We start from the raw sequence: 24,551 nt of genomic DNA on the forward strand, positions 1-24,551 counted from the left end.
GGAACTGGGATTCCCAAAGACTCATCCTGAGACAGCAGGAGCCAGGTGGAGCAGAGCCTGGCCATAAACAGGAAGGGAACTGCTCATACGCAGGCGAATGCTTCCTCTTGGAGATGTTTCCAAGGGATGGGGACACATCCAGGTCAGGACAAGGCCCTTCACCTCCCACTGCCATTTCCCTTGTGGGGTCAAGGACAGCAGGAGCTGGCAGGGAGCCACATCCAGCTCCAGCAAACTCCTGACCCCACAGCCTGGCTGCTCCCTCTGTTACAAGAGTGCAAACCAGCCTCAGGCTTGTTTCCAATGACAATCGATGGGTTAAAATCTGCCACCCGCCCTCCATGTGTAATTAATTAATTAGTTAAACAGGGGAGGGTATGCAGCAGGATCTGCCTCTGTGGGGACCTGGATGAGAGATCCCTGGACATCCTCTGAAAATCCAGCAGGAGTCTGAGATGGGCCTGAACACCCAGCCATGGGAACAGAGATATTTCTGCTCCCAGAGCTGCAGGGAGCCCAGTCCTGGTGCAAAATTCCCCACACAGAGATGCAAACAAAGAATCACAGAGTCCCAATGGGCTTGCATTGGAAAGGACCTCAGAGACCCATTCCCACTCCCTGCCATGTGCAGAGACAACTTCCACTCCACCAGATTGCTCCAAGTCCTGTCCAGCTTGGCCTTGAACACTTAGAAAAGAAGGTCCCTGATGATGTGGAGCAGACACCTGCCCAAAATGCAGCCCATGCCCATCCCTGGTACTTGCCTGTCAGTCCGAGGAGCATGGCTGGGGTGGTGAGAGGAACATGGAAGAGGAAACAGCACCAGGCCAGAAAGCAGGCAGAGAAGAAAAGCAAAAATAAAAGCAAAACGAGTCACTTGAGATCCACAGAACAGTTCCCTGGAGGGGGAATGATCTTTACAAGTGAATATTTACTGCTCTGGGGCTGGGGCTGGGAGCTCACCTGCGAGCAAAGGGGAAGTTGATGGAGGTGCTGGCAGAGAAGTTCCGTGGGCTGTCCAAGGGGCTGCTCCCAGCTGCAGGGAGAAAGGGGGGAAATTCATCCCAAAACCCACCCCAGCACAACGTCCAGAGTGCTCCAGGCTGCTCCTTCAGGGCAAAGTATTCAAGTCACTTCCCAACCTATTTCCCCCCTGGGAAAGGCACCTGGAGCCAGTCCATTGCTGCTAACAAGGTGCTGAAGCCCTGCGAAATATTTGGGTAATTTTGGGAGATGCTGAAGCATCCACTGGGATAATCCCTTACCTGTTGGCACGGAGAGGGGGGGAGAGAGGCCGTGAGAGGGTCGGAGAGGGGGTGCCCACCACTAAACTCTTCCTGTTGCTGCTTCGGCAACTGGGGAAGAAAGAGAGGGAATTAATTTAGGAAATTAAAAAAATTTAGGGAATCCATGGCAGCCAGAGCTGGATGGGCTCAGGCACATAAATATCTGCTTGCACATGAATTCCTGTGCCAGGGAACACGGCTGCTGTCACCCCACTGATTACAGATCTCCTGCCACAGGGAAGATCCATGCCCAGGCCCAGTGCTGCTGGAGAGGGGCAGACAGGGCTATTTTTAACAAAGAACTGTCCCAACAAGGTCCACTTCTGGTTTTGTCTTGCTGGGGAAGGCAGAGGCAGGAGGCCCCTTGGGCAAGAGCCCCAGGCAGGAATAGAAAAAGGGATGTAAAAGGAGGAGGAAGCAGTGGAAATGCCAAGCAGCCACAACCTGACCTGCTCCAGTGCATGGAAAATGCCCCCAGTTCCATAAATCCCCCTGCCCTTGGTGGTCCCCGTGTCACAGCAGAGAGGACAATCCCAACCCCCTGAGACTGCAGAGTCTCTGGGAATTTGTGGAAATTTTGCCCCTGTCTGGCAGCAGGAGGGAGCCACGTGCACCAGCACCAGGTGAAAAGCAGCACCAGCACCCTGAGACCCCAAAACTCCCCAAAAATCCCATCCTGGCACCACAGCCCAGCATCCCACAGAGCATCTCTGCAAGGCCACATCCACAAGTACTGGATCTTCACATCCCAGTCTCCACTCCCCCCCTCCCAGCTCACAAGGTTTGCATCCTCACAGGAATTTTGGTTTTCCTTTCCAAGGAAAGGCTGCCTTGCAAGAGTGGCTCAGCCTCAAAAATTCCCACTGCTGCTCCCCACTCTTGTTGTACCCCACATTTCAACCCCATTTAAAGCACTATGGGCTCATTTAAGTTCTCCTCCACTCTGCCAAGAGGAAACTGCAAATATCCACAGCCCAGAGCAGAGGCTCAGGCACGAGGAGGAGCCTCCCCTTCCCCTATTTCCGCTTCCTCAGGCTGCAGACTCCTCAAAGACACTGAGTTTCCTCACCCAGCTGGGAACAGGAACCCACAGAGATGCTGCTAATTAAAGGACAGCTTTTAACATCACCCCACAGCCACAAACACCCACAGCAGCCCGGGGGTGAGCTGGAAGAGAGGGAATCCTCCACGGATCCCAAAACCAGAAGGGAGTGGCAGATGGGGCAGCCAGGGTGTAAAGGACAGTGATTCACAACAGGTACCTCCAGGTGGGTGTGCAAGACACTGATGGACAGCCAAGGTGTGGTCAGAGCTCCAGACACATGGACAGTGTTCCAAACAGATGGACAGAGCTACACATGCATGGACAGAGCTACACATGCATGGACAGAGCTCCCCACAGATGGACAGAGCTCCAGACACATGGACAGAGCTACACATGCATGGACAGAGCTCCCCACAGATGGACAGAGCTACACATGCATGGACAGAGCTCCCCACAGATGGACAGAGCTCCAGATACATGGACAGAGCTACACATGCATGGACAGAGCTACACACAGATGGACAGAGCTCCAGACACATGGACAGAGCTCCAGATACATGGACAGAGCTACACATGCATGGACAGAGCTACACATGCATGGACAGAGCTCCCACAGATGGACAGAGCTCAGACACATGGACAGAGCTAGACATGCAGGGACAGAGCTGCATACACATGGACAGAGCTCTACACAGATGGACAGAGCTCCAGACATGGACAGAGCTTCACACAGATGGACAGAGCTGCACACATATGGAGAGGCTCCACACAGATGGACAGAGCTCCAGACACATGGACAGAGCTCCAGAAACATGGACAGAATTCCAAACACATGGACAGAGCTCCATATGCATGAACAGAGCTCCAGACACATGGACAGAACTCCAGACACATGGACAGAGTTCCAAACACATGGTCAGAGCTGCACACACATGGACAGAGCTGCACACACATGGACAGAGCTTCAGACACATGGACAGAACTCCAGACACATGGACAGAGCTGCACACACATGGACAGAGCTACACACACATGGAAAGAGCTTCAGACACATGGACAGAGCTACACACAGATGGACAGAGCTACACATGCATGGACAGAGCTGCACAACATGGACAGAGCTGCACACACATGGACAGAGCTGCACACCCATGGACAGAGCTGCACAGACATGGACAGAGCTTCAGACACATGGTCAGAGCTGCACACACATGGACAGAGCTTCAGACACATGGACAGAATCCAGACACATGGACAGAGCTGCACACACATGGACAGAGCTTCAGACACATGGACAGAGCTGCACACACATGGTCAGAGCTGCACACACATGGACAGAGCTCCAGACACATGGACAGAGCTGCACACGCATGGTCAGAGCTGCACACACATGGACAGAGCTGCACACCTGGCATCCAGCCCCCCTCATCCTCTGGCATCTCTCCCTGCAGAGCTCCTCCTGCTCTGGTTTTAGTGGAGCTAAAACCAGGAGCCTCAACTCTTTTGAAGGTCTTGGCCACCAGGGAAGGTCCTTGGGGCCCCCGAACCCCTCCTCTACATCAGGATGAGGGGTCTCTGGGTGTCCCCCAGGACACACATCCTGTGACTGCTCTGAGCTCACCTGGAGCTGCAGTGACCCTGGAGGGCTCAGAGGCTCCCTCTCAGCACCTGGGCTGAGCTGAGATGTTGAGGAGAGACAGACAGAAACCTTCCCCTCCCTATTTTCCCCTTCCTGGAATCCCGGAATCCCAGAATGGTTGGGGTTGGGAGGGAACTTTAAGATCACTTCATCCTGCCACGGGCAGGGATGCCTGCCACCATTCCAGGCTGCTCCAAGCCCTGTCCAGCCTGGCCTTGGGCACTGCCAGGGATCCAGGGGCAGCCCCAGCTGCTCTGGGCACCCTGTGCCAGGGCCTCACTGCCCTCACAGGGAGGATTCCTTCCCAACACCCCATCTAACCCTACTCTCTTTCCTGCCTCCAGTGTTTCATTTTCTCACATAAACACAGGCTTGAACCCCAAGCAGAGCTGCAAACTCTCAGCCAGAACCCACAGCCTGGGCCCCGTGTGCCGGATGGGAAACTGAGGCAGGGTGAGCAGCCCTGCCCCGGCACCACAGTGGCACAGGAAGAGGTTTAGGAGCCCACAGGAAGAGGTTTAGGAGCCAGCAAAGAGCTCTGACACTGCTCCACTGCCATCCCTGCCACGGGCATGGCCTCTGTGAACTCAGAGGGGACAGTCTGGGGGGGGTGAGGTGCTCACCTCTCCTCCCTGGCTTTCATTTTGGAAGTGAAAACAAACCTTTAGTGAAGCAAGTTCCCGTAAGGTGACACAGAGCGGGGCCGGCGTTTCCTGTTTCCGCGCGCTCCACCCTCGCTCCCACAACCATCTTGCGCCACTGTCACCCCCCCTCCGCCTGACACATCATCTCCAGCTGCTTCCCATCCTTCCAGCACGGAAACCTCGGGCTACAAACCAGCCCCGGGGGCACACACAACTGCTGGGGCTGCTGCCCGCTCTGCCTCCATCACCTCACTGCGCGTTTGGTACCAAAAATGGAGTGGAAAATCGCTGTCAGCACCGCTCAGGCTGAGGCTGCCTTGGCCGTGGCGCTGCTGCTGCCATCCAGAAGTTGTTTCAAGGGGTATGGAAAGTGTGTGACAGCCTGTGTGACCCCAAAGCCTGGGGTAAAATCGTGTGTCAGACATTGGGAGGAGGAACCGGCACCGCAGCAGCGCCCGGCCTTGGCATGGGATGTGCAGGGGCAGGAGATGGAGCAGAACCTGGCAGCTCCTCTGGATCCCAGAATACCCTGAAGTGGGAAGGGATCCACAAGGATCATCCAGCCCAACTCCTGGCCCTGCACAGACATCACTCCGGGCCTGAGGGTGCTGTCCAGGATCCACAAGGATCATCCAGCCCAACTCCTGGCCCTGCACAGACATCACTCCGGGCCTGAGGGTGCTGTCCAGGATCCACAAGGATCATCCAGCCCAACTCCTGGCCCTGCACAGACATCACTCTGGGCCTGAGGGTGCTGTCCAAGCACTCCCTGAGCTGGGGCTGGTACCGTGAGCAGCTCCCGGGATGCTCTGCACACACAATGCTCAGCTGGCACAGGCTCTGCCAGGAGCTGGGCGAGCGGGGATGGGTGGCTCAGGGCCAGAGCTGTGGAACACAGAGGGTGAGGCAGGGAAAAGCACAAAGGGGCTGCAGCTCCCGCTGTTCCCCCATGGGATCTGTCCCTAAACTTGCCAGGACATCCCAGCACCGTGGGGCAGATGTGCCGGGCGCTGCGGGCAGGGGAATCCGAGGCAGAAAAGAACCAGTTTGGGACAAAGTGGGTGTGGGGTGGAGGGAGCAGGGCAGGGTCTGACGGTGATAAGGGAGCAGGCACAATCTCAAAGGGCAGAGCAGGCGGCTCCGCTGCTGCTGCGTGACCGAGAGCACGTGTCTGTGTCTGTGCTCCCAGCTCCCTCCCCTGCTGGCTCCGTACCCCCCAACAGCTCCAATGTGCCTGGAGATTTGGGGAGGTGCCATGGATCACCACGTCCTGGAAAAAAAATTGCTTTCCAGTGGGATAAATTCATGTTTAAGTTTGAAACCCGCTGAACCAAGCAGCTGCATCCCAAGTTTCTTCATGACATTTGTCCTCCATGACTTGTGACAGTGCTGAACTCTGCTGCCTCCAGGGAAGGGGCTGGGACAGGGTTGGAATGGGGCTGGGATGAGAACCAGGGTCTGGACAGTGAAATGGAACATGCTGGATGGCACAGACCCCATCACACCCTCATCCCACCCCAGCCTAAAGCACCATGGCTGCTCCTATGAACCCACCCAGGAGCACCAAGCAACATCCAAGAGCAAAATCCTAAATCCTCAAAGGGAATCACAGGGTAACAAGTTGGGTGTATGTTGGGGAAGATGAAACAGGAAAGCCTTATAAATATGATTGTCAGCAAAAGATTTTGAGAATATAGAAACTATAAGCGAGATTGAAATGAAAGCAAGCTTTGAGATCCCTCAGTTACTGAACAACTGGAAAACAATGGCATGGCCAGCTGAAGGTGATCCCCTTTTGATGGAACAACACCCTCTGCTTGCAGACAGGCCAAGGCTCAGAGCAGACCCTGCCAGCTTGGCAGAAGGGGCCCAAAGAGGAGTTTTTAGGGTTTAAAATGTAGCACAGTATGGTAATGTAATGATTCTTATAGGCTGTATGGAAATGCTGTAGGATTTGTATCTTGTACTAGATTGGTTAGTGAGAATCAGAATATTCAACACAGAAGAAGATTTATTGTATTGTAACAGGAACTTTGCTCTCTTACTTTTCTATGCTCTTACCCTTTTACTCTCTTATGCTTTTGCTCTCTTACCCTCTTACTCTCTCACCCGCTCATCCTCTCTGCCCCTCTCTTCTCTCAGTCCTGCTCTGAGCTGTGCCTGGCAGCTCCCAGCAGGGCCCTGCACCCAGGCCCTTTGCAATAAACCTCAAATTCCACGACCTGGCTGCAGAGATCTCTCGTCTCTGTCCGTCCCAACCATCCAACCCCTGACACTCCTAACAGGTATAGATTTATTTATTTCTTTGCACTGCACAAAAAGCCTGGAGAACCTGCCCAGCACCCTGGGGTGCGTCCCTGCCCGTCCCTGCTCCGCGGGTTCCCGGTGCTGGGGAGGGAATTGTACCTGTTAGCTTTGCTGGGCTGTGCTCCTGTGCTGATTGGGGTGAGAACAGCCATCCATGGAGAAGGAGAACCCTGTCAGCATCGAGCCACCGCCTCCTCTGCCCTGCACCGGCCATCTCCACATCCCCCACGGGAAATTAGGATCCTTCAAACCTCTTAATCCCACTAAATAACATCATATGCTTTCTGTTAAATAGGCCAGAGCGGGTCCTCACCGTGGATTCTAGGAATACCAATGAAAGAAGAGCAAATCCTCTGCCCTTCACGAGAATTACAGCCTCATCATGCTCAGCTGGAGACAGATGACTGCCTAGATCATCTTTCCAATTACACATCTCCCCCAGAGCCCCCCCAGCTTAGCCATCCCAGCTTGGAAAACCCCATCCAACGTCTTTTCTTAATTATTAAAGGCCCTTTTTGCCCGTCCTCGTGCGCTGGGAGCAGGAATTCCCACAGCCCAGGTGAGCCTGGGATGGGATGGGATGGGATGGATACCTTTGCTAAGCAACCGTGCTGCTTTGTGCCAGCTCACAGTGACTCTGAGAGACAGCAACAATGGGAACCTCTCTGCTCTGCCTCCGCAGCCATCAAACACCTCAGGCACACAAAGCCTCGCCAGGGTTTGATGCCTGGCCCAGCTGCAGCACCCCAAACCTGCTGGGGGGAGCTCCCAGCCTCCAGCACCCACACCTGGGGGGCTCTGCGGGTGCTCTGCACCTCCTGTCCCCCTCCCTGGGGACGTGTCCCACCTGCCTGCCTGGGTCAGGCCTGGCCTTGCAGCTGGGGAGATGGGGCAGCCCCACTGCACCCCATTTGTGCATCCCCCAGCCCTGCTAACTGCCCCCTAACAAAGGGGGTGGGAGTTCTGGCCCCTTCCCACCCCTTCAGGCACCCTGGGGACCCTCACCCTGCCTGTGCCACATGGGATCCATCCCATCAGCAGTGTCCACCTTGGCACGGGGGGTCACAAGGGTGTGACCCCCCTCTAACACATAAACCTACCCCCCTGCCAAACCCACACACACCAAGGATGGGCACAGAGCACCCCAAAACATCCCCTAACGCCCTGGGACCCTAAACCCCACATCCCCTGTGGCACTGGGGTCCCAACCACCCCACCCTGCCACACTGGGGATCTGGAGGGTGTTGCCTCACTGCTCATCACCCCCCCAAAAAGATGCAGCTGTGGTGCAGAGCCCCTTCAAAACCCCCAGTGCTGAGATCCCCCCAAAAACCGCACACCCTCATGCACAGCCCCCCCAGATCTCACAGCCTGGTGCCCACCTCCCCACGCATCGCTGCCCCTCCCAAACCAAGCATCCCACGGTGCACACAGACCCCCTAAACCACACACCCCACTGTGCCCCCCATGTGCTAAAACACCACCCCAAACCCCACACGTGGCCCCCCTCCAGACCATGCACTCTGCTCCATCCCCCAAACCCACAGCCCCCACCGTGTGGGGACCCCCAAACCCACACACCACGAGAGCAAAGACACATCCCCGCATCCCCCCCGCCCAGTCACGCACACCAGCACCCACCCCCCAGGCACGGTGGCGTGTCCTGTACCCCCAAATCACGCACCCCGATCACCCCTGGTGAACCCCCCCAAACCACGGACCCCGATCACCCCCCCAAACCACGGACCCGGTGTGTCCCCCGCTGTACCCCCCAAACCATGGACCCCAATCATCCTCGGTGAACCCCCCCAAACCACGGACCCCAATCATCCCCTCTGAACCCCCTAAACCACGCACCCCAATCCCTCCCTGTGACCCCCCCCCCAAACCACGAACCCCGGTACATCCCCCATTGACCCCCCCCAAACCACGGACCCCGATCACCCCCTCTGAACCCCCCTAACCGTGCACCCCAATCACCCCCCCAAACCACAGACCCCGATCACGCCCTGCTGAACCCCCCCCCAAACCATGGACCCCGATCACCCTCCCAAACCAGGAGCCCGGTTCCGCTCCCATCCCGATCCCCTGTCGCCGGTGCCCCGGTGCCGGTTGGGCCGCCGGTACCTCTTGGAGCGCTGCAGGAGGGCTCCGGCCGCCCGCTGGCCCCGGTAACCGGGCGGGGCGGCTCCCCAGCAGCTCGGGTCCGACATCGCGGCCCCGGCCGCGCTCTCCCGGTACCCAGCGGCTCCCCCGGCACCGAGCGGCGCCCCCGGGACCGTGCGGGGCCCGGAGCGAGGCCGGGAGCGGGGCCGGGAGCGGGGCCGGGAGCGGGGCCGGGCTCCCGCCGCTGCCGCCGCCGCCTCTCGCTGCCGCCTCCCGCCCCTTCCCGCCCGGCGGCGACGGGGTTACCATGGAAACGGGCAGCGCCCCGAAACGGGGTCGGGGTTGCCATGGAGATGGGGGGGGATCACCCCCCAAAAAGGACAGGAAGTGGGGGTGGGGGGGGTTACCGCGGGAAGGAGGCAGCGGCGCAAAAATGGGGTCGGGGTTACGGTGGGGATGGGGCATCACCCCAAAATAAGGTCAGGGTTGGGCTGGAGGTGGGGCAGCACCCCAAGATGGGGTCAGGGTTAGCCCAGAGATGGGGCAGCACCACAAAATGGGCTTCAGGTTACCATAGAGGCAGGGCAGCACCCCAAAATAGGGTCAGGGTTGGGCTGGAGGTGGGGCAGCACCCCAAGAGGAGATTGGGGTTGCCATAGAGGCAGGGCAGCACCCAAAAATGGGGTCAGGGTTAGCCCAGAGATGGGGCAGGACCCCAAAATGGGCTTCAGGTTACCATAGAGGCAGGGCAGCACCCCAAAATGGGGTCAGGATTACCATGGAGATTCAACAACTGCTCCTGATGCCTTCCAGGGGCACAAACAGCAGCCCCTAAGGCACTGGGGGCAGCCCCAAAGCCTGGGGGTTCCTGGGACCCCCCTGCCAGCCATGGGATGTGCCCTCTGAGGGCACCCACAGGGTCCTGGCTGTGCCCTGCAACCTCCCACCCCCAGTTCAGCCAGGGAGATGCCAGCTCAGGGCCAGTGACACCCCCCTCCTGCACACCAGGGCCACCAGAACCCCCCGAGCTGGGTGGGGTGGCACTGCCACACTCACCAGGGCCACAGCCTGGAGCCCTGGTGCTGCTGGGTTGGGCAGGGGTCAGCACATTTCCCCTCAGGGCCTGCCCAGAAGCCTTGAGACACCAGCACAGACTGGTGCCCGTCCTTGACCCCATCCTCATCCCCCTCCTTGTCACCCATCAGCACCCCAAAAACTCCTCCAGGCCTTGCTGAGCACTCACAAGGCCAGGCTGGTTTTCCCACACATGGGCAAGGGGGGGCCAGGCAGGGCTGGCAGAGAATGCCAGCAGCAGGGCACAGGCAGGGCAGAGACAGGGCAGAGACAGGGCCCCGTGGGCAGGCAGGGCACACCTGGGCACAGGCAGGGCACACCAGGGCACACCTGGGCACACCAGGGCACACCAGGGCACACCTGGGCACAGGTAGGGCACACCTGGGCACACCTGGGCACACCTGGGCACAGGCATGGCACACCTGGGCACACCTGGGCACAGGCAGGGCACACCAGGGCACACCTGGGCACAGGCAGGGCACACCTGGGCACACCAGGGCACACCAGGGCACACCTGGGCACACCAGGGCACACCAGGGCACAGGCAGCCCCTGCCCTCCTGCCCACAAATGGCTCTGCTGTTGCTGAGCAGCGCCAGAGCTGCCACCAAGTGCTCTCCCCGGCAGACAGACGGACGGACGGACGGACGGACGGACCGGACGGAGGCACCTGGTGCCGGGCAGGTGCAGCTCCGTGCCGCGGGTGCCACGGGGCACAGGGCGGGCTGTGACCGCAGTGCCAGCACAGCTGGTGCACCTTGTCCCCGGGCACAGGGCACGGCCACCGCCTCCACCTGCGGGGCTTGGGGCATTTGGGCGAGGGTAGAGGGCGGAGTAGAGGGGGGAATCCACCCCCGGAGCAGCCCCTCCTCACCTGCGACACGTGGCGGAGCAGAAAAGGTGACAAAGGAGGCGCCATCCCCAGTCCCACCCTGCTCCCATCACGGTGCCCTGGTCCGTTCTTGAAATCCCCCTTCACAACTGGGGCGCTCAGAGCCTGAGCTGCTGTCACAACATCCCCAAAATGGAGCAGCCAGCGGCAGAACAAAGCCAGCAGCGCAGCCAGGCTGCTTTTGGGGTGTGCAGGGCTTGGCACAGACCCCAACCACATCACCCCATGTGTCCCACCAAAGACAGCCGTGCCCCTTTGGGGTGCCCCAGGACATCCCTGATGGAGGGGACCCTCCTCTCTGTCCCCATCTCCACCTCTCCCCCCTCATTCCCTGGAGCAGGCGGTTCCCAGGGAGGGTTTGGGGGGGCCTTACCTCCAGGGGTGCGGGGTTAGGAAGGGGCTGCAGGGGCTGCAGGGGCTGCAGGGGCTCAGCAGCGTCGGGCTCTGGCTGCTCGGAGACAAACTGCAAGGCAAGACGAGCCGGCGCGGGCTCAGCGCTGATGGGCGGCGCTGGGGGTGGCCCCGTGGGGACCCAGAGCGGAGGGGACAGGGCTGGGGACGGGGATCAGGCAGGGAAAGTGAGGCAGAGCTGGAGGGGGAGCGCAGAGGGCAGCGGGGACACTGCAGGGGCTGAGGGTGGGAATCCAGCGGGTGCTCTGGCGTGGCTGTCACCGGCAGGGTCCGAGGAAGGACCAGGACCGGCGGGACAGGAGTGGAGCGGGGTGGGGCCGGGTCGGGACAGGGAAACAGCGGCACGGGGATGGCCCGGGGTCCCGCCGCCCTCCCCGGTGCCGGTGCCGGTGCCGGTGCCGGTGCCGGTGCCGGTGCCGGTGCCGGTGCCGGTGCCGGTGCCGGTGCCGGTACCGGACGCGCCCCGCCCCGGCTCCGACTCACTCCAAGGTCAGCGAAGGGATCTTCAGCCTGTCCCGACGCGACTTCATCCCTCCGCCACCGCCGCCACCGCTCCCGCTCCGCTCCCGCTCCGCTCCCGCCGCACCGGCGGCCCCCGCGCTGGGCGGCTCCCGGGGCGGGCGGCACCGGCGGCCCCGACGGGGCTCCCTGCTCGGCCCGCCGGGCCCGGGCCCGCCCCCGCGGCACGGCACGGAACAGCACGGAACGGAACGGAACGGAACGGCACGGTACGGAACGGCACGGAACGGAACGGCACGGTACAGCACGGTACGGAACGGCACGGAACCCCCGGCCCCCCGCGCACCCGACCCGCTCCAGCGGCGGCCCCGATCCGGAGCGCTCCCGGGCTGTGCCGCTGCTGAGGCACCGCAATGCCAGCACAGCCCCGGTACGGCCCCGGTACGGCCCCGGTACGGCCCCAACCGTGCCGGTATGGCTGCAGCGCATCCCTAACACCGCCCCGGCGCTCCTGCCGTGCATCCCCAGCGCAGCCCCGGCATAAACACCCAGGGCAGCTCTGCGGCAGCTCCCACCACACTCCAGTGTAGCCCAGTACACCCCAGGACTGGTCAGAGCACCCCAATACACCCCAGTACACCCCAGTATACCCCAGTACTGCTTAGAACCTCAACACACTTACAGCAGAGCACAAACACCCCAGTACACCCCAGTTAACCCCAGTACACCCCAGTTAACCCCAGCACATCCCAGTACACCCCAAGAGATGCACAATCAGGTCCCTCCAGTGCCATAGAACATAATGATGCCACTCCAGATTTGGGGACAACAATCCCTGGTGCCATTCAACAGCCATCCCTGCCTGGTGCCATTCAACAGCCGTCCCTGCAGCCATCCAACAGCACGGTGGCAGTGCTGTGTCCCCAGGTGTGACCCTCCCGGTGACACCACCCCTGCCCCGTGTGGCCCAGCCCAGAACTTACGCTCTTCCTCGGCGCGGCAGGCTCAGCTCCTTCTGCAACGAGACAAGCACGAGGTGGGGTCAGAGCGTGGCCCTGGGGGTCGGGGGTGCCACCTGCCAGCCCTGCCAGCCACCCCATAACACCTGGCAGGACCGAGGGTGCCACCTGCCAGCCCTGCCAGACACCCCATAACACCTGGCAGGACCCAGGGTGCCACCTGCCACCCCTGCCAGCCACCCCATAACACCGGGCAGCACCCCCACTGCCACACACTGTCACCACAGGATCCATCCCCACTCGCAGTGCCCAGGGTGAGGGTGACAAATCACCCCAGGCCAGCACAAGAGGACATCTCCCAGTGTCCCCAGGGCTGCTGGTCCCATGGCCAGGCCCAGGAGCGATGGCACGAGGGTGGTGCAGTGGGAGCAGCACCCATGTGCCCAGTGCTTCACCTTGTCCCCCACCTCGTCCCCCTGGCCCAGGGGTGGGAAGCAGCCAGCAGCCCCTGGGTTATTTATTTTTCCAGCCTCTGGGAATATTTCTTGTGAGAGCTGTTTGCTCACAGGTGGTGCAAAGGGCCAAAGGGCAGCTGGGGACAGGAACCCATGCCAGTGCCATCCTCCTGGTGTGCTGGGCACCGTCCTGCTCCAGCACTGTCCCCACCCGTGTGCCACCTGTCACCCCACAGAGTGTCACAGATTCTGCCAGCACACAACGTGGACAGGCTGATGTGTGCCCTGACACACCCTGGGATGCAGGGACGTGTGGCAGCAGCAGGTTCTGGTTAATGCCCCATCATTGCCCTGTTCCTGTACCCCTGAGCAGCCCAGACCCATTTTGGGCACAGGCACTGAGCTCCCTGCGGGCTGGAGCTGCTGCCACCCATGTGGGGGGGCCCCCATCAGCACCCACCCACCCACCAAAGCCCGGGGTAGCCGTGCCCCATCCTGCTGCCCACGCCACGCAGCCCCTGTGGATGGAAATCCCGGGATTGGGGCGCGCTGCAACACAGTGATGCAGCAGCATTGCCATGGCAACGGGTGACATCATGCCTGGGTGCACAGGGACAGGCAGCCCCGGGGCCCACGGGTGCCTGTCTGCCCCGGGGGGCAATGGGACACGTCTGTGGGTGCAGGGACGGGGACAGGGCGTGGGTGTGGGTGGCCCTGTGCACCCAGCACAGGCTGACCCCAGGCCCGGGCAGGGTGAGGGGATTTGGGGTCCTGACATGGAGAAGGAGCCCCCAGCAGCCTCAGCCAGCCCTGCTGGCACCAGCCACACTGCAAGGGGCAGAGGGGGGGTCATGCTGGGGGTTTTACTGCTCAGATGGAACAGCGGGACAGGGGACTGTCCCCTGTGCTCACCCACAGCCATCTCTGGGTGCCAGTGCTCAGAGAAGCCAACACCCTTCACTGCCAGGGGCTCTCCAGCCATTCTGTGTCCCCAGGGACACCCAGAGCATCCCCTGGTGGCCCTGAGGACCCCTGTGGGGGAAATGCCACAGAGGCAGCACCCACAGGGTGCCTGACACACCAGCACTGCCCAGCACTGTGCCTGTCCCTTCAGTGGGAGCCAGGATTAACCTGCAGCTGATCTCTGTGAGGGCAGCGTTAAGGACAGCACCAGGATGGCATCAGGGATGGCAGTAGGGATGGCATTGGGGCAGCATCAGGGATGGCATTGGGGCAGCACTGGGGATGGCATCAGGGACAGCATTGGGGCAGCACTGAGGATGGCATCAGGAATGGATGGCAGTAGGGATGGCATTGGGGCAGCATCAAGGATGACATTGGGGCAGCATTGGGGACAGCATCGGGGATGGCATTGGGACAGCACTGGGGACAGCATTGCTGCTCAACCCTTTGGGATTAAGTCCCTGCTGGGAGCCCCTTCCCACCCCTCCTGCCACGGGCCCTCAGCCGGGTCCCACGGCTCTGCCCTTGCCGGGACTGCCAGGAACGACACCAGAGCCCCGAGCCCCGCAGCCCACGGCCGTGGCTCTGTCCATGGCAGCCGCGGGGAGGCAGCTCCCGCACAGGGCTCTCCCCCAGCGGAGCGCAGCTGCCCGCGGAGCTGCCAGCTCGGATGAAGGCAGCGCCGTGCCATCCTCCAACCGCGCCGACAGCTCCGCCCGGGCCCCCCGGATACTGCAGATGGGGATGGAGGCGTCAGGTCACCCGGAAAATCCGGCTCAGCGCTCAGCTCTGCCAGCCGGGGGGTCCCCGGGCATCATCACCCTCCGAGCGTGGCAGCGAGCACCGGGGATCCTGCGGGATGGGCAGGAGGATGGGTGTCCCTCTGCCTAAGGGACCGGGAATGCCAGGCAAGAGAGGGGCTCAGAGAGGGGCTGGCACAGCGGTTGGGCACGAACCGGCGTCGGGAGGGAGCCCCCACACATTGGGTACCCCTCACCAACACCCCATGGCACAGCCGGGGCTCAGACCCTGCCAGGCTCCCGGGTGGGTGCCCGGCTCCTGTCCCACCCTGCTCACACGCAGCACCCACCTGTCACCCACAGCCCGCAGCTCTCCCACACCCCCACGCAGAGCCCCCCACTCCCGCACGCAGCGCCCGCTCCCGCAGAGCACCCAACTCCCACCGGCAGCACCCACCCCTGGCACACGCACAGCACCCCCCTCTCACCCGCAGCACCCACCTTTGCACACGCAGCACCCGCTTCACACTCACCCAGGGCACCCACAGCTCCCCTCCGGCACCCACCCTCTGCACAGCCACCCCCGGAGCGCCCACCTCCCAACTCAGAGCGCCCACCCCTCGCAGAGCCGCATCCGGAACAGCCCCCGTCACCCCCAGCACCCACCCCTCACCCCCAGCACCCACCCCTCACCCACAGCACCCCCCTCCCACCCCCAGCGCCCGCCCCCCGCGCCCCCGCAGCGCCCACCCCTCGCAGCCCCGCGCCCCCAGCCCCGCTTCACCGGGACCGGGCTCCCCGCGCTCGCTCCCGCCCCCGCCCGCGCTGCCGGTGCCGGTGCCCGGTGCTCACCTGGAGGCCGCGACGCCGCAGGATGCTGGGCTCGTCCATCCCGGCGCCGCCGCCGCCGCCGCCGCCGCCGCCGCCGCCTCCCGCTGCGCCCGCTCCGCCCGGTGCGCCCGGTCCGCCCCGCCGGTGCGCCCGGAGCGCCGCCCAGCGGCCCCGCCGCGTCACCGGAACGCGCATCAGCGCCGAGCCCGCGGCTGGCACGGAACGGCACGGCACGGCACGGGGCTGGCATGGCACTGCACGGGGCTGGCATAGCAGGGGCTGGCATGGCACGGGGCTGGCATGGCACGGCTCGGGGCTGGCATAGCAGGGGCTGGCACGGCACGGGGCTGGTGTGGCACAGTATGAGGCTGGCACGGCATAGGGCTGGCACAGCACGGGGCTGGCACGGCACAGACCAGGGCTGGCACAGCATGGGACCAGAGCAACACAGCATGAAGTGGCACAGCACAGCATGGGGCTGGCATGGCCTGGTCATGGCACAGCAGGGGATGGCACAGCATGGGATGGCACAGCATGCCATGAGACCCACATGGCCCAGGGCTGGAATGACACAGCACAAGATCAGACAGGAAGGCATGAGGCTGACATGGCATGGGGCTGAAATGGCACAGGGCTGGCACAACATGGGGCTGGCACAGCATGTAGCATGGGGCTGGCACGGCATGGCAGGGTGTGGGGCTCACAGGGCATGGTATGTTCTGGGTTTGGCACAGTCTGCCTGCCTCAGTACAGCCCAGTGTGGCACAGTCTGGCACAGCATGGCACAGTATAGCACATCATGGGGTTGGCAGAGTCTGCCAGCACATCCTGGCACTGCAGCACATCCTGGCACTGCAGAGTCTGCCACATCATGGCACAGCACAGCACAGCATGGGACAGCCCAGGCCTGGCACAGCCTTTCTGGCTTGACACAGCCCAGCACAAGAGCTCTGGCACACAGATGATGACGTGGGCACGGCCTGGGGCTGGCACAGCAGGGGTTGGGAGCTTGGTGTGCTCCAGCCCAGGTCAGGTCTGGTTGCCACAGAGCAGCACAGAGCGTGTGGCCTGGGGCAGCACAGCATGGCAGGGCACAGCACGGTCCAGCATGGCATAGCTTGGCACAGCCTGACATGGTTCAGCGTGGCACAGCCCAGTCCTGCCCAGTCCTGCTGTCTGCACACACAGCAAAGCCCAGCACGGCCCAGCTTGGTGTGTCCCCCCACCCTGGGCAGGACAGGGGGACACACAGGGAGGGCACATGGAGGTGCCAGGGGAGCCTCTGTGCCCCGATGCCGGCCGTGCCCACGCTGTCCCAGCGCAGGGACACACAAGGAGCCGCTTTCTGCGGGAACAAGGGCACTCTGTGCCCGGCCCTCGGTGCCACCCGGCTCCGCCATCCCGGGTCACCCGCCCCGTCACACAGCCCCGGTGCCACCTCCTGCCTCACTGGGGCTTTGTTCTCACAATGGGGACAAACACAACAGACCCCCCCCCCCCCAAAAAAAAAAACCCAAAAAAACAGAGAATCCCAACCTGGAGATTCACTGCGTTACGGGCAGAGCACCATGTGGAAAATGTGGATTTTATGATTGGCTTTTCGCAGATATTAAAAAGAGCTCTCAGGGATGCTCAGGGTGGGGTTGTTGGGGTGGCTGTGCAGGGACAGGGGCTGCACTGATCATCCCTGAGGGATCCAGATCAGGATATTCTGATTCTGGGATACTCTGCTATAAAAAGGCAAAATATCCAGGTAGTTCTTAGAGCTGGAATTAGCAGCAGTGTGAGTGTGACTCTGTGCCCAGCCTCTGGACCCACTGAAGCAGGTGTGTGAAAAATGTGTATTGTATGATTGGCTTTTTGCAAATATTAAAATGAATATTATATTTGTTGTGTTAGAAAGTAATGCTGTATTAATTCTCTTAAGTAGTGTGGTAAATATAGTTTTAGGGTATAAAAAATGTATTTAAAAAGTATAAAATTTGTATAAAATGTATAACCTAATGTATAACCTATAATGTATAAAAAATGTATAAAAAATGTATAAAATTTGTATAAATGTATAACCTAATGTATAACCTATAATGTATAAAAAATGTATAAAATGTATAACCTAAAGAATTTTAGGTTATGAAAAATAGAAACGATGCTATGTAGGATACTTTTTTAAAGAAAGGACTCGCAGCGAGATAGCAGCCCCAGGACACCTAAATCTTTCAGAGGAAAAGAATTTATTGCTCTCTTATCAGAAGAAACGAACTTCTTCCCGCCTCGAAGGCACTGTTAGGATTCAGAGGAAGAAGTTGACGATGACCAGAGAGAATCCTGTGTTTGAATGGAATTTATGTGAGATGTATGAATATGCAACAGGCTGTTGTTTTAAAGGGTTAATCCTTTGTTAACGGGTGCCCAGAAAAAGGTACCCGGACGTCTGTAACTCTTTATATTTATTGTCTCATATTGTCCTAATCCAAATTGTCCAAATTGTTATTGCTCCAATTGTATTCCCATTTTTTATAACCATTTTATTACTATTAAACTTCTTAAATTTTAAAAACAAGCGATTGGCTTTTTACACAACCAGAAACAGGCTGCGTGCAAGGAAAAAAAAAAAGGGAAAAAAAAAGAAAAAAAACCAAAACCAACCCAAAACCCCCAAGACTCATCTTTCGCTTACCTTGCGCTTCTGGCACATGGCGCGGCCGGGACACGCGGGGCCGGCCCCATCCCGGCAGCCGTGCCGCCGAAAAAAGGGGGATATTTTGGTCGCTTTCTCTTTTGTTTTTGGTAAAAGTGGGGCATGCACTCACGTCTAGGGCTCTGCCCCGCCTGGGAACGGCACGCTCTGGGCAGAAGAGGAAACCCCAAGCGCGGGAAGCAGCGCTGAGCACCACGCCCGAGAGGGGCAGCGAGGGGTGCGGGGGGACTGGGGAGCCGGGAAGGGCAGCGGAGCCCGGATCCGGTGTAGGACAGCCCCGATCCGGTGTGGGACAGCCCCGATCCGGTGTGGGACAGCCCTGATCCGGTGCGGCACAGCCCCGGTCCGGTGTGGGACAGCCCCGGTCCGGTGCGGCACAGCCCCGGTCCGGTGTGGGACAGCCCTGATCCGGTGCGGCACAGCCCGGATCCGGTGTGGCACAGCCCCGGTCCGGTGTGGGACAGCCCCGGTCCGGTGCGGCACAGCCCCGGTCCGGTGCGGCACAGCCCCGGTCCGGTGCGGCACAGCCCCGGTGGGCGATGCTGGGCTGGCTGCTGGCGGTGCTGGCGGCGCTGGCGCAGGGTAAGTGCTCCTGCGGTGCTGGGAGATGAGAGATAACTTCAGAAGACTTTCAATGAACGATTCGGGGGCGATAAGACCTGGGGAGCTCCCGGAGAGAGATGGAGATATTCACCCAAAACCGCAGGGACGGAGTAAAGATGGTGAATCCCCGCTGGGGCGAGGGGCACCGGGGAGGGGGAGCACGGGGGGCTTGGGGTGACAATCGCCGGTGCCGCTGCTCTGATTCCCCATTTGAGCAACACGGCAAGCAGGCAACAGCCACACCACTGCTCCCCCACGCACGGGATGGAGTTGGGATGCAGGAGCCTCCAGGCACTGCCCTGCCCCGCAGGCGCCCTGGCAGCCCACGACGTCTCCTGCTGGAAGAAATGCAACACCTCCAAGCCTTTCCACTGCTCCTGGCCGCCCCTCGGCCCCGCCGGCAGCACCTCCTACATCCTGACCCTCTGGTGAGTGAGTTGGGCAGCGCTGCGGGCAGGGGGAGCGCACGGGATGAGCCCCGGGTGCCACCCTGTGCCCGCTCCCTCCCCAGCTTTGAGAAGCAAAGGCTGTGCAGGCGGTTTGAGGCGGGCACGGCCACCAGCTACATCCCCCCGCACAGCCAAGTGTACATCTTTGATAACACCACGGCCTGGGTGGAGGCACGCTGGGGGGATCAGGTCCGCAGGACCCCCAACCACACCCTGCACCTCAACGAGGCTGGTGAGTGCCCCAGGGGACAGGGCTGGCAGCCAGCACCGGCGCTGGAAACTGCCAAAACCACCCGAAACCACCTCATCTTTCCAGTCAAACTGGATCTACCCGCTGGGATGTCCTTCTCCAAGACTGGTGGCCAGCTGAGGGTGCGGGTGCCACAGCTGCAGTGTGACAGCCTGAAGCAGCCACCACAGCACGAGGCTCGCTTCTGGAAGGTGGGAGACAGCAGCTGGACACAGGTAAAAACGCTGTTTGCTGGAGCTGGCAGTGGCTGACAGCACAGTCAGGAGCACCACGGCAGCCCGGGGAGTGGGGGGGCTCAGTGATGTCACTGTCCCCCCCCAGACCCAGCTGTGTCCCATCTGCTTCCCCGGGTTATCAGCTCTGCCTTGTCCTCTGGCCATGGGATCCTGCGGCTGCCCATAACAGGATTCTCAGGGATTACACAGGCAAAACCCCAGATTATAGTAATGACGACAATGGATCAAATCCAGATGCTTGTCCCCATGAAGCTGTCACAGCTGGGGACCCTCCATCCCTCTCAGCTGCTGCCAGGAGGGTCCCAGGATTGAGGGGAACCCTGTCCCCTGCACTGTTTGGCTCTCCCAGCCCCTGGGGTGTTTGGGGATCACAGGGCAGCACTGATGTCCCAGTAAAGTACTGGTTTTACTGGGAGGGTGTCTCCATGCCTGGTTCTCTCTGCAGGTGACATGTGAGACAGTGATGCTGACAGCTGGAGAAAACTCAGGTTGGTTTATCCTGTGGGGTTAAGCATGTCCTGGGGGTGCTCCCCAGCAGCCTGTGATGGCCAAAAGCTGGGGAAAGGAGGAGGGAGGAGGGAGCTGACCCTGCCACCCCTCTCTAGTGACCTGTGCCCTGGGGGTCAATGGCACCTTCGTGGTCCAGCTCCGGCACAAACTTCCCCACTGGAGCAGCTACTGGAGCGACTGGAGCAGCAACATCTCTGAGGGTGAGGAAGAGCAGAGGAGCCTGCTGTGATCCCAACAGCTCCCAAAAATGTTGGTGGCTCAGTCAGGCCTGTTCCTCCTGCAGCAATCCTGAGGAGGCCGGTGCTGAGCCATCAACTGGGCAAACTGGGGAGAGACGGGCAGCGGGTGCTGAGGCTGAGCTGGCAGGTACAGTGGCGTCTCTGGGGGCTTTCCTGGGTGTCCCCCACCATTTCACCCCCCGAGTCACCCTCTTTTCCTCCCCAGCCAGTCCTCATGGAGCAAAAGGATGTCACCTACAAGCTGGACATCACCATGGTGGCGTGTGGCTGTGTAGAGTCAGATGAGGAGCACTCGGTGGCGCTGGGCGGGGAGGTGACAGAGCACAACCTCACCCTCTCCGGGGCGGAGTACGAGATCCTGCTGACCGCCGAAAATGCCGCGGGGCGTGGACCAGCCCAGCACCTCCGTGTGCCGGCAGAGCAGCACGCAGGTACCGCCCCTCCAGAGATGCTCGGCTCCCCCGGCAGCCCTCAGGGCGTTGTTTTTTTCCAGCAACCCCGAATATCCCCCGTTTCATCCCAGATTGTTGTATTGCACCAAATAACGGGGTTCTCATCACCAGATCTCAGCTTCAAGGAGATCAGCGTGGACGGCAGCACCGTGACTGCGCTCTGGGAAGCGCCGTGGCCAGGCGAGGCTTTCTGCTTCGAGCAGCAGACACTGGCAGAGCCCCCGAAACAGGGAGTCTGCGTCCAGCAGGAATTCCCTGCCAACAGCACCCACCCGCAGAGAGGCAAGGGAGCGCCCCAAGACCCCGCTGTCCCCCCCCCAGCCGGGGTCAGAGGGTCTAAGCAGCATCCCCGGTCCCTCCAGGAGCGCTGGGAGCGCGGGGCTGTCACCGCCTCGCCGTGCACGGCTGGGACACGGAGCGGGGCTGGGCCACCTTCGCCCTGTGGCACCGCTACACCGGCAACGGTGAGTGTGGAGAACGGGGCATCAGGGCACGGAGTGTCCTGGCACGGAGCATCCCAGAATGGAGCTTCCAAACACGGGGCATCTGGGCATGGAGCATCCAAACACGGGACATCCAAACACAGGGCATCCAAACACGGGGCATCCGGGCACGGGGCATCCGGGCATGGAGCATCTGGGCACGGGGCATCCGGGCATGGAGCATCCAAACACGGGGCATCCAGGCATGGGGCATCCGGGCATGGGGCATCCAAACATGGGGCATCCAAACACGGGGCATCCGGGCATGGGGCATCCAAACACGGGTCATCCAAACACGGGGCATCCAAACACGGGGCATCCAAACACGGGTCATCCAAACACGGGGCATCCAAACACGGGGCATCCAAACATGGAGCATCCAAACACGGGTCATCCAAACACGGGGCATCCAAACACGGGGCATCCAAACACGGAGCATCCAAGCACGGGGCATCCAAACATGGGGCATCCAAACACGGGGCATCCAAGCACGGGGCATCCAAACATGGGGCATCCAAACACGGGGCATCCAAGCACGGGGCATCCAAACATGGGGCATCCAAACACAGGGCATCCAAACACGGAGCATCCAGGCACAGGGCATTTGAGCACGGAGCATCCACACCTGGCTGCGCTCCAGAAGGGGCGTTCCTGAAATAATCCCGGCAATAACCCCCCCCAAAAAATGTTTTTTATTGCCCACAGATTCGCTGGACGTGCCCTTCAACATCAGCACCGGGGACAGCGAGGCCATGCTCCGCTGGGAGCCGTCCCCACGGGCCGCCTGCCCCGGCGCGCTGGCCAAGTACCTCGTGTGCCACATGGCCGAGGGGGACAATGTGACCTGTGAGTGGCACCCTGCGATCCCCTGGGGCAGGAGGAGGTGCCAGACTGCCCCACATTGGGTTTTGTTTGCCCAGACACTGAAGTGGAGGCCACGGCATCAAACTACACCCTCCAAAACCTCCAGCCTGGCACAGGCTACAGGGTGGGGGTTTGGGAGGTGACAGAGGACAGCGAGAGCACCTGCAGTGCTTGGTGGCCCTTCCAGACCAGGGCGCTGGGTAATGGCTGAGACCCCGTGCCCTCCCCACTCCCCACGGGCTGCTCTCCCCACTGTATGCTTGCCATCACCCCAAAACGTCTCCTGTGCCCCTGTTGGGGCAGGAATGCCCCCACCCAGCCATGCCTACCCTCAGGTCCCCAGGGAGCACTGTGGAGAGGCAACCTGAACTACCTGGGCATCTGGCTTGGTGTCCCCACCGCAGCTGCCATCTACCACCTGAGCAAAAAGAGGTGACAGAGTCCCCTCGTCCCCAAAGCCACCCCCACCATCACCCACCCCCTCACCAAGCACTCCCTCCCCAGGGCTCGCCGCCTCTTCTTCCCACCCCTTCCCAAGCCCGTGGGCACCAAAGCCACCCAGTTCTCAGTCGACCAGGTGAGATGAGCCAGGTGAGGTGGAAGGTGCAGGAAGGGGCAGATCCCACAGCCCCAAATGCCCGTGCACAGCCCTGGCACGGGATGTCCCATCCCAAACCCACCCAACCCTTAGGGCCAGCCCCGGACAGGCCTCCTGGAGCCCTCAGAGAGGTTCAGCCCTGCCGAGCTGCTGCTGATGGAGCAGAATCTGGGCGAGGAGACGACTGACACGGGCAGCCAGAGTGCGGTGCCGCCCCCCGACGAGTCACAGCCCAGCCCTGCCACGGAGAAGCCGGTGACAGTGGTGATGTCCCCGCTGGGCTGCGGGGAGGAGCTGCCCTTCGCCTACCGCAGGCAGGAGATGCTGAGCCCGGTGGGATCTCCCCCCTCCGGCAGCACCGGCTGCACCGAGCACCGACCTGGAGAGGAGGAAGAGGAGGAGGAAGAGGAGGGAAGGCAGGGGCTGCATCAGCCGCTGATCCCCATTGCCCTGCTCATCTCCGACAAGCCCATCATCATCAGGTGTTGAAGATTGCAAGGCAAGATGTTTTCCATTACCATCTGTATGGCAGATTACCTTTGTCAATGGGGCAGTTTGCCTCATCTCTCTCTCTGAGTGACCACATTCACACCTCCCTCGGGAGGGGACATCTGCTGATAACAGCTATGGAATGTCCCTGCATGGCTGATAAGAACTACAGCATCCCACTGGGAGATGGGAGCCTAGAGGGAGGAGCCAAGCATTCCTACCTGGATATAATCCAGAGGTTTTGAGGCACCAGCACGGCTTTCTCCACTGGATTCCCCAGAGGAACAGCAGCTGCCTCTTCCACTGGATCTTCAGAGGAAGAACACATCCTTCTCTACAGGACCCCCTTGCTGCAACAGAACCACCCTGACACTGCAGGAGGACACAGGGTGTCAGGTTGTGTTCTGACTGGCAGCATTGTTCTAGTGTACTGCATTGTTTATTTTATCCTTTTTTTTTCCTATTAAAGAACTGTTATTTCCTGCTTCCACATGTTTGCCTTTTTTAAATTAAGCCCCCTTAATTTAAAATTTATAGCAATTCGGAGGGGTGGGGAGGGTTCACATTCTCCATTTCGGGGGAAGCTCCTGCCTTCCTTAGCAGACTCCTGTCTATCCAAACCAAGACATCAGGGATGAGGAAGGATGGGATCCCCAGGCAGAAGAGGTGCCGAAGGCTGGAGCAGCGGGGACGGGCACGGGGTGATCCCTGCAGTGCAGAGTGTCTGTGTGGGATGCCAAGGGCCCAGGCCGGGCTGGCACCGGCACTGCCAGGGGGGTTTCTGGTTTCCAGGGCACGGAAGGAGATGCTTCTGGATGCAGCTTTGCACCAGGACAGGTTTTGGCCTCGTAATTTCCAGCCTCAACCTTTC

The 24,551-nt window shown here is 60.7% G+C and overlaps 1 protein-coding gene and 2 long non-coding RNA genes across 3 annotated transcripts; 1 reads left to right on the forward strand and 2 right to left on the reverse strand.

Annotated features, from left to right (window-relative positions):
• Positions 1-95: 95 nt before the first annotated feature.
• On the reverse strand, positions 96-1,287 carry LOC129046597 (uncharacterized). The gene is made up of 3 exons (XR_008508843.1): positions 1,266-1,287; positions 964-1,036; positions 96-785 (listed from the first exon to the last, which is right to left on the reverse strand). It is a non-coding gene; the product is annotated as an uncharacterized LOC129046597 (long non-coding RNA).
• LOC118696954 (uncharacterized) lies at positions 1,282-15,920 on the reverse strand. The gene is made up of 3 exons (XR_008508844.1): positions 15,832-15,920; positions 12,846-12,877; positions 1,282-1,355 (listed from the first exon to the last, which is right to left on the reverse strand). It is a non-coding gene; the product is annotated as an uncharacterized LOC118696954 (long non-coding RNA).
• Positions 15,921-19,047: 3,127 nt separating this feature from the next.
• Positions 19,048-24,168, forward strand: LOC118697067 (interleukin-12 receptor subunit beta-1-like). Its single transcript, XM_054517318.1, has 14 exons — positions 19,048-19,090; positions 19,422-19,539; positions 19,623-19,792; positions 19,877-20,025; positions 20,492-20,534; positions 20,652-20,750; positions 20,828-20,922; positions 21,001-21,529; positions 21,610-21,711; positions 22,435-22,575; positions 22,650-22,793; positions 22,929-23,025; positions 23,098-23,170; positions 23,285-24,168. The coding sequence occupies exons 1-14, from the start codon at positions 19,048-19,050 to the stop codon at positions 23,678-23,680; spliced, it is 2,199 nt and encodes a 732-aa protein (XP_054373293.1). The 3' UTR covers positions 23,681-24,168.
• Positions 24,169-24,551: the final 383 nt, after the last annotated feature.

This window comes from Molothrus ater, chromosome 26 (genome assembly GCF_012460135.2).
Source record: "Molothrus ater isolate BHLD 08-10-18 breed brown headed cowbird chromosome 26, BPBGC_Mater_1.1, whole genome shotgun sequence".
Classification (NCBI taxonomy): Eukaryota; Metazoa; Chordata; class Aves; order Passeriformes; family Icteridae; genus Molothrus; species Molothrus ater.